Source organism: Sceloporus undulatus, chromosome 4 (assembly GCF_019175285.1).
Source record: "Sceloporus undulatus isolate JIND9_A2432 ecotype Alabama chromosome 4, SceUnd_v1.1, whole genome shotgun sequence".
NCBI lineage: Eukaryota > Metazoa > Chordata > Lepidosauria > Squamata > Phrynosomatidae > Sceloporus > Sceloporus undulatus.
The window spans coordinates 17,696,410-17,705,799 of NC_056525.1; the positions used below are offsets into that span (position 1 = coordinate 17,696,410).

Genomic DNA, 9,390 nt, shown 5'->3' on the forward strand with positions numbered 1-9,390 from the left:
AACCCGGCGCATTCGTATCCCGGGGTACCAACTGTACTTAGCTAGGCTGATCCTGTTCTCTTTAAGGCCACTGCGAAGTCAGAGCATTGTATTCAGAGCTCTCTAGAGAAGAGGGTGAGGGGTGAGTGTGTACTATGGTCACACAACAGGAACAGAAAGGTAGTGGCCATCATTAGCCCTGCACTTTTACTCTGTAGCTCATTCTATGAGTCTACTGTAACCACTGATTCTTTTGCAAAGCCATATACAGAAGCAGAAAGCAAGAAAGCATAAGTTCAGCCATATTTATGTCCCTTTCAAAATAACTTCACTCTCACATTCCGCATTTGTATTTCACACAATGGAACCACATCTCTGTGCATCTCTGTGAGTTTGGTTGCTCACACATACAAGCATTCAAATAAACATGCAGTCGGCAATGTGAATGTATTCAAAACACATTCAAGGTATGCAGAGTTTAATCTTAGGTCTATTCGCATTGGTTATTCACACTGGCAACAACGCGAATCTTAAAAAAAAAATTGGAAAAACACCAGTGTCAGTTATCCCAAGTTAAGTGTTTTTTTGCAGCCCCTCCCTAAAATTTAATCGGATGCATTCTGGATGCATAGAAACAATGGAGATTCAACCCAGATTCATTCTGAATTTTTTTCACCATCTAAATGACCCCTAGGATTCTGGGAGACCAGGGTTAAATTTCCCCTCCCTTGGCCATGGAGGATCACTCAGTAACCCTGGGCAAGTCAAACTTTCTCAGCCTCAGAGGAAGGCAAGGGTAATCCCTCTCAGAGCAAATCTTGCCAGGAAAACCCCATGATATGTTTTCTTTGTGCACCATAAATCGGGGGGGGGGGGGGGGAATGAAGGCACACAATAATGACAAGTTTGTTTGTTTATAATATTTTTATCTCATCCTTGATCATGGGATTTAAGAATAAATACAGGTAAAATGATAAAACAATTTAAAACAATTCCAGATTTAAAAAATACAAATATATCCTTATTCTATTGTCTTTCTATATTTTTTTCTTTCCTGTATATATATCTGTATTAACCAGGATAAAAACATTAGTATGTTTCTTGTTTGTTTCAAAATGATTCCTGTTAAATGAAAGTGTCCTCCACAGGCCTCTAGCCAGTCTGTCTGCAAGCAGATTATTGCATGCTTTTAGCAAATTATCTTTAAGTACCAGCCTTTACCTACTCCTTTCTATTTATGCCTATTCTATGGTAAGGATGCTTACCACATCTCCATGAATACAATGGGCCCTTGGCATCTGCTGGGGTTTGGTTCCAAGACCCCCATGGATACCAAACTCCATGAATGCTAAAGTCCAATTATATAAAAATGGTGTAGTCAAATTGTATCCCTTATATAAAACGGCAAAATCAGTGTTTGCTATTGAATCTGACCATCAGAACTGAGCAGGAACTGCAGTGCTATTCTGGAAGCTTCTGTGGCATATGAGGGTGGTGAAGCATCTGCCCCTCTATCATAGAATGCTGTGGTGCAGAGAGTATTATCTCCCTATTTTGCTTCCAGGAGCAAAGGGAAGAGAAGATCTGGAATGGCTGGTGGTCTGAAGAGGAACTGGTGGAAGGAGAAGTTCTCAGCCTGCTCAAACCAGGAGCAAGTCCTGATATTGGTGCTGTGGATGGCAACAGTTGCTACTAATTGTGTGATGACAGCAGTACAAAACAGAGGTAAAGGGGATACATGCAGCCTGTGAAACCCATATTACTCATTCTCAGATTAAATCCTTAGAGTAGACCACAAGTAAAATGTCATTGCTAATTGAGGTCTCCTTGTTTTAGTGGGTCACTTCTCTAAGTATGATGGACCTACATTTACCTTTATGGATACTCCTTTAGCTATACACATAAATAGAGTGAGAAATGGACGATTGAAGAACAACTTCATGAGTAACTATTGGAAATAAGTACAAGGGGTAATTTAGTTTAACAGTTGGAAAGGATGTATCTGTCTGTTTAGATGGCAATCGGTCCGGATGGTAGTAATGTGATAAAAAAGCATGTGCAACTGGAAAACCACATTGAAAATATTAAAAAGCACTGTTCTAATGATCTAGGGGGGAAATGTACAAAGGTATTCCAAAATGGACGATGAAACTGACCACCATAAACAATGGCAGCAATTGGAAGACCTACTGGAAATCATGGGAGTCAGGAATGCCAATTGAAATAAAGGCAAGCTAGAAATAGAGCAAGGAATGAATACTGGTCATAGGGATAGACCATCTTCATCACATTTACAGAAGAGGAAGGAAATGGATGGGGGACAGCAATAATAAATCCTGAAAGAAAGTAATGGCAGAAGTGAGATATCATTAAGCAGGGATGGCTGGTTGAGTCATTGCTGAGAGGACGAGAATCCACTATCTTATAGCAACTGCTCCTCTCACAATTTCCTGGGTTTTTACATTACCTGTCCAGGCCTTCAATCCTATTCCTGTCCAGCACTGAGAGAGCTCTGCTACAACTCTGAAGATACTGGAGGAGAGGCAGATGTAAGACCAAGTGTGGACTCACCTCTACTCTTACAATAGCACTGGGTCCCTCATTTTAAGAAGGCAAATTGGAACAGGTTCAGAGAAAGGCAACAAGGATGATAAGACATATGGAGAACAAAACATGTGAGGAAAGGTTGAAGGAACTGGGCATGTTCATCCTGATGAAGAGAAGACTGAGGGATAGATATACTCTTTAACTACCTCAAGGGCTGTCACAAAGAGGAGAGGGAGGTATGTTCTCTGCTGATTCAGAGGTTAGGGCCAGGTCTAATGGTTTTACGTTACATGAAGTTAGATTTCAATTGAACATTAGAAAGAAATTCTTGACAGTAAGAGCAGTTTGGCAATGGGACCAATTGCTTAGAGAAGTGATGAGATCTCCTTCTCTGAATGTTTTTTTAAAGGCTGAACAGCTACATGCTGTGGATGCTTTCCCTGGAGATCCTCCATTCAGCAGAGGGACAGCAAAATATATGCTGAAATACAGTGAAAAGTGAGAGAAAGAACACTTTTTATATGGTTGCTGAAAAGGAAGTTCATAGGTTACTGTTGAAAAGTATGTGGGGGTTATTTTGCCAGTTACACATATGATTGTCCGTTCAGATAACAATCAGTAGAGATGCTAAAGCTGAGATAAAAAGGCACATGCAAGCAGAAACCATATAAAAATGCTCCTCAGATGATCATGCAATCTAGTCACATATTGGACTTTACTGACAGGTTGGGCAATAGAGTAAAAGAAGGAAGCCCCTACCCAGCTACATCTAAGGGTGGTCAGGGAGAAGTGAATAACTACAGCAACAAGAGGTTGGAGCATAGTTCTCTTTTGATGGCTTGTTATCTAATATACACGTTCTTTTTATAAAAAAATTGAAATCTGCAGAGATTTTCCCCCCTTGTAGATCTGTCGAAATAGGAGCGGTGTGCATCCTGGTTTCACTGAGGACCATCACAACAACTGAGAGCCATCATTTGCTCTGGAGTCATGCCCATAATTTTCCAGCTGCCAGCCCTCATCCTGGCACCACTACTCTTTGCTTATGTCTGCCACTCTCCTGCATCAGCTGCTGGCCTATACTTCAAGGAAGGGCAAAGTTGCTACAAGAAAATGCCACTCAAGATTCATGGAGTTAGGTAAGCTGACAATCCTAGTTATCCCTACTTCACTTTGTCCCTATATACCAGCTTAGATCTTAACTTAGTAACCTGCCACATCACACAGAGTACTGATCAACTTATTGTTACCCATGAGAATCCTCCAGACGGGGGGATCTTGGAGCTATCCTTCCCACACAAAAAAGGAGAGTGACATTCCTGGGGAAGGTGTATAGCTCTTCAACAGGATTTGAAAGGATCAGATTAACCTGTTGTCCTTATCTTAGGAAGGAGCTTTATTAATACTATAACATGAATTCTGAATTGTTGCTTCATTGTTTGGAAAGGGCTGTAGCTCTTCACCGGATGCTTTATTTGCTAATCCAAAGAAAGAGATGAATGAAAGCTATTTGCTAGGGCCTTTTCCCACTATGAAATAGAGCAAATTGCTGATCGGTGTAAATTACCCTCATTCCCATTTGAAACTGGTTCCTGTCGCAATGTGATTGATTCCTGTCACAATGAAGCAAAGCAAAGACAAAAAAACCATTTTTTTCTAGAGGCCTGTTACAGACTGCCAAAATAAAGCTGCTTCGGGTCTCTTTGGAGGTATGCTGTTTAAATGATGCATGCACCCTAAGAATCCAGAAGCTGCACCAAAGCTGCCCTCCAGTGCTTAGGAATGGAGTGTGGCTCTTAGGACCCCATCCATCATTAATAGCATACCTCCAAAGAGACCTGAAGCAGCTTTATTTTGGCGTCTGTAACAGGTCATAGGTTGAAGGAGGTTATTTTGAGAAGAATAATTCTGAAGTGAGTTCAGTAATGGGAACAACAGCTCAGAAACGATTCTTTCTGGAGGGGAGGGACAAATGGCAGAGGGGGGTTTACCATCCCTCCTCAATTTGTGACAGATCCACCCCCCCATCCCCCATATCAGTGCTGCCTTTGTGCCTCTTGTGTGACCAGTCGGTCATGTTTGTTTGTTTTTAAATAAAATTCATAGAAAATTCAATTCATTGATGTTGCAACTACTTGCAAAGGCAGGTAGATGCAAAACCAACAAACTGAATTTTCAATGAATTAATTTTTTTAAAAATACCCCTGTCATGCTTGGATCGGGAGATCCAGGGATCTGGGAGGGACCCGCTTATGTCATTGATGATGCACAAATGATTGACATGCATTTTGAAACAGTACAAACTAGTGGGGATGACAACTGCACCAAAAAAGAAGCGATTACAGGGAGGTAATGAAGAGATCCGCTTTCATAGTGAGAATGAGGGATCTTTTGGAATCGATTTACCAACATGGAGTGAATGTGAATCATACTCCAATTTCAATGTAAGTGCAATGAGCCCTTCAGAGAGAGAGGATGAGTGGAGGCTCCTGATGTGAAAGGACTGAGTTAATCTGTTATCTCTGCCTTAAGAAGGAACTGTATTAATATTACAGCAAATCCCACCCTGGACCTTCCTTCAGATTCAGAGCTCTTCTTCTTTGACAGAAGCTCTCTGAAGGAAAAGATGAGTAGCTTGATGAACCACATGCCACTGTGGTTGACAGCAAGGATGTTCAGCAGGATGTTGATGGCTAGATTTCCAAAATTTGCCAAGGAAACTAAAAGAAAAAAACAACAGTGGGGGTACTTATTTTCTCTTGTCAAACTATGGACAAGAGAAAGCGGGTCCCTCCCAGACCCCTGCCATGCCTGTATCGCCCGATCCAAGCGTGATAGGAGTATTTTTTTTAACTAACTTGTTTTCATTCCTGTTGTCACATCACAGAACTTACCCTCGTCCCCATGAGTATCTGAAGATGTCTGAGCTCCCCAAGAACTGGGACTGGCGAAACGTAAATGGAGTCAATTACGCAAGCCCTACTCGCAACCAGGGCGTCCCACAGTACTGTGGGTCTTGCTGGGCTCATGGCACCACCAGCGCCCTAGCTGGTATGTAGTTGCTATTGTACTGTTACGGCTGTCATCCTGCCCATATCCCCAACAGAGGACGTAATGCAAAATGCATTTGTGGGCCTCATCCAGCCCATCCTGGGCCCCAATGTGATCTTAAGTTCCCCTCCATACCACCCCCCAAATCTCCATCAAAACAGCCACAGCCATGTCCCCAGAAGCCCCCAGAGGTACTGCCAACCATTAAAGGCTATTTGCATCATGGGCCCAAATAGCCTTTAAAGTAGTTGAAAATGGGTTTGAAAAATGGACAGATTTTGGTCTAGGGTAAATACCCCTATATCCTCTGAACCTGCCCAACCCTGTAGTAGGGGTACCCTATGGGGGGAAATACACAGAGTAAATGTTGCTGTAGAAACACAGTTTCCAATAATTCCCTTCTATCTAGAGCCTACCTTCAAACTATAACCTTTACATTCCTCACAGTCCTCCAGAAGTTGATTTATGGGATGTGGAATGACATGTTACAGTGAAGAATAGGAAGAGAAAAAGAGAGATGGAATCCTAGGCAGGTCACAATAAGGTTAAAATGCAGATTAAAAATGAAAAAAATAACAGCCTTTTCAATCATATCCAATCATACAGCAAAATACAACATCCAAACCCCTCAAAACAGCATTACATTTATGGGGCCAACCAAAATGCACAAAAAGTATGATGCAAACTTTCAGTGCTCCACTGGCATTTTCATCAGGCAAATGTATTAAAATCATACAGGAGGGGGGAAAAATCCTTTTCAAAGTCATCTGTGTCAAGGACATTGCAATATCATTAACTAACTTGTTATACAAAGAAAAGTGGGCAGCTGTGTATTGACATTAATCAAAACTCAGGTACACACGAATACACAATAGAAATCACACTCAGAGTGGTTCCAGGTATGGTTTGTATTCCATGCTTCATTCACTGGATTTTGCAAGAACAGTATTTTTGATTCTTAGAGAAATTAGCAAAATAGACTGTGCTCCAAGAAAAAGCAGTCTTGCATTGCTGGCCCTGAACAAGGCAAATCACAAACTGCAACACTCACAATGGAAGAGGTGGTGTAAGTAGTTATTGTGTGCCCTGAAGCCGTTTCTTACTTAGAGCAACCCTAAGGCTATCTCTCATGGGTTTTTCTGGGGCTGTGACTCACCCAAAGTCATGCAGTTGGTTTTCATGACTGAGCGAGGAATTGAACCCTGATCTGCAAAGCCATAATCTAGTGTCCAAACTATTACACTACAGTGACTCTCATCCCAAGTAGAGGTTTTGTGGTTTTCATGCCCATAATCATTTTTTCATCTGGTGTAAGCGAAGATCTTATATAACCATGGAATCATTTCTCTGAGTGCAGCCTCACATGACTTCCAGTGCCTTACAGGGAGATATCAACCAGCTTGAAAAAGCTTGCAGGAAGACATATAAGCCTTAGAAGAAAACTAGGGAGGGCAGCCTACAAAATGTTCAGTATATAATAAAGTACAATGTATTCTTAATTAATGCCCATGAAATGCTGACTGTAAAATGGAGGTTGGGGAAACATCATAGAGTATGTGTGAAACAGAGTGCTCTAGAAGAGGGCTCAGCTGGCTGGAAATGCAAACTCCAGAGCCCACTGGATGTATTGGAACTGCAAAATATTCACTAAGCTGCAGAATATTGAAAGTCCTTATTTATGCCTTAAACCAACTGCTGCTTATCTCTGTCTCTTAGACCGCATCAACATCAAGAGGAAAGGGGCCTGGCCCTCTGCTTTCCTCTCAGTTCAGCATGTTGTTGACTGTTCTGGTGCTGGGACCTGTGCTGAGGGTGGATATGACTTAGGCGTATGGCTATATGCTTACTTCCATGGCATTCCAGATGAGACTTGCAGCAATTACATAGCCAAGGATCAAAGTAAGTCCTGAATTTCTATATTATTTATCCTTCTACTCTATCAAAAAAGTCTGTTTTTTAATCAAGATTGTCTCACAAAGAGTTAAAACAGAACCTGCAGAAAAGTGTAATACAACTGAAAATATATGTTGGAATTTGCAAGTCTGCAGTAGCTTCTTCTGTGTCTGGCAAACACTGGTCAAGTGGCAGGCTATTCCTCCCAGAAGAGGTCAGAACCTATACAGTGGTGCCTCGGGATACGAAATGATCGCGTTACGAAATTTCCGGGATACGAAAAAGTCGGATTGGCAAAAACTGTTTCGGGTTACGAAATATTTTTCGGGTTACGAAATTCATTTCGGCGCGAAATTCAAATGCTGCTATAGGCTTTCCAGTGCTAACGGAGTATTTCGGGTTACGAAAATTTCGGGTTACGAAAGGAATGGCGGAACGAATTAATTTCGTATCCCGAGGCACCACTGTAGATCGATTTGTTTTAAAAATGAATGTTGTATATCTTTTTAGGTAAGGATTTTTATTAGTAGTGTGATAGTATGATTTAAAGATTATTATACACATATTAACTTTTAAATAAACTAAAGGGAGTTAGAAACATTAGGTAAAAGTGGGTATGCTGAAAGCCTTGTTTCCCTGCTTCGTGAGTAGTATATTTTGTTTTTTGCTTTGTTTGTTGTTAATCATATTTGGTTTTTCCTTCTGTTTTTAGATATAGAAAACGTGTGTGTGAGTGTGTGTAAACTTATAGATGGATTTGAGCATTGATACCCTAATGCTTAAGGCCTAAAGACATGAGATCCAATGTGATCTTGGAAGCTAAGCATGGTCAGCTCTGGTTAGTACTTTCATGGGAGACCAGCAATGAATATCAGATGTTTAGGCTGTATTTCAGAGGAAGGAGCTGGCAAAACCACCTCTGAGTACTCTTGCCTAAAAAATCCCTATGAAATTTATGGGGTCACCACGGGCGACTTGAAGACACACGCATGCACATGTACAAGCACACACACTACTTGATGCTGTAGGGATGATGAATGTACTTTGGAGTTTAATCCAAACTTTAAACAAAACAATCAGAACAGTGGAACCCTGTTCCCAAAACTGTCCCAGCACCATGGGCTGCTCCTTTAAAGTTAGACTGGCCACAAATCACTTTAGACTAGTAGGGGTGAGAAATGCTGGTGAGGCTCCACCTGAGCCATGCAGCTTGGAAGAGGACTCCTCCAGGCTTTGGGGCCCATGTCCATCCTGACCAGAGAAGGAGTGGGATGGGAGAAGGTGCCTCCTGCTGACTGAGTGACTAGAAAAGTGACCCACCCTTGGTGTCATCCATCTGGGAATCTCACCACTCACTCACCCAAATAAATGTTCCTCTGAGACTGAGAGACTATGGTTTGCCCAAGGTCACCCAGTGGGTTTCTATGCCCCAATTGTGATTCAGACCCTGGTCTCCAGAGTCGTAGTCCAATACTTAAACCATGCTGGCTCTCCCTGCAAATTCAATTTCTGTAGTTGCTCATACCCATAATAACTCTCTTTAGGTGTCTAGGTATCTCTAGGTGAGATAGATAGATAGATAGATAGATAGATAGATAGATAGATAGATAGATTTCATTTTTTTTACCTGATTGCGTCCCTTTGCATAGATTTCAGCCAGCATTGTTTCTCGCGCCGCTGGACTGCCAAACTCCCCCACGGGCCAGAGGGTATATTCTTCTCACATGACAGTGGTCAAACGTCACACCCATGTCCCCACACCTGCATAAACGTCTTGCAATCTGCGAAAATGTGTGATAAGAGATACGGGGGACTGACCATCGGAAGTTGCCGTCCAGGCACGGGCTAAAACGAATGAGATGAAATGTTGAAATTCTGCAATAGACTGCCCTTCCTTCATGCTTGCGTTCTATCTATCAT

The 9,390-nt window shown here is 41.8% G+C and overlaps 1 protein-coding gene across 3 annotated transcripts in view; it reads left to right on the forward strand.

Annotated features, from left to right (window-relative positions):
- Positions 1 to 1,550: 1,550 nt before the first annotated feature.
- LOC121928643 (cathepsin Z-like) overlaps positions 1,551 to 9,390 on the forward strand; it is a 24,495-nt gene continuing 16,655 nt past the window's right edge. Inside the window, exons 1-4 of one of the 3 annotated variants that reach the window (XM_042463622.1) lie at positions 1,551 to 1,704; positions 3,434 to 3,665; positions 5,414 to 5,577; positions 7,294 to 7,476. In XM_042463622.1, coding sequence (XP_042319556.1) covers positions 3,517 to 3,665; positions 5,414 to 5,577; positions 7,294 to 7,476 — 496 coding nt within the window. In that variant the 5' untranslated portion in view covers positions 1,551 to 1,704; positions 3,434 to 3,516. Of the gene's footprint in view, positions 1,705 to 2,960; positions 3,339 to 3,414; positions 3,666 to 5,413; positions 5,578 to 7,293; positions 7,477 to 9,390 lie in introns of those variants that run through there. The other 2 variants (XM_042463621.1, XM_042463619.1) reach the window with 2 other exon arrangements.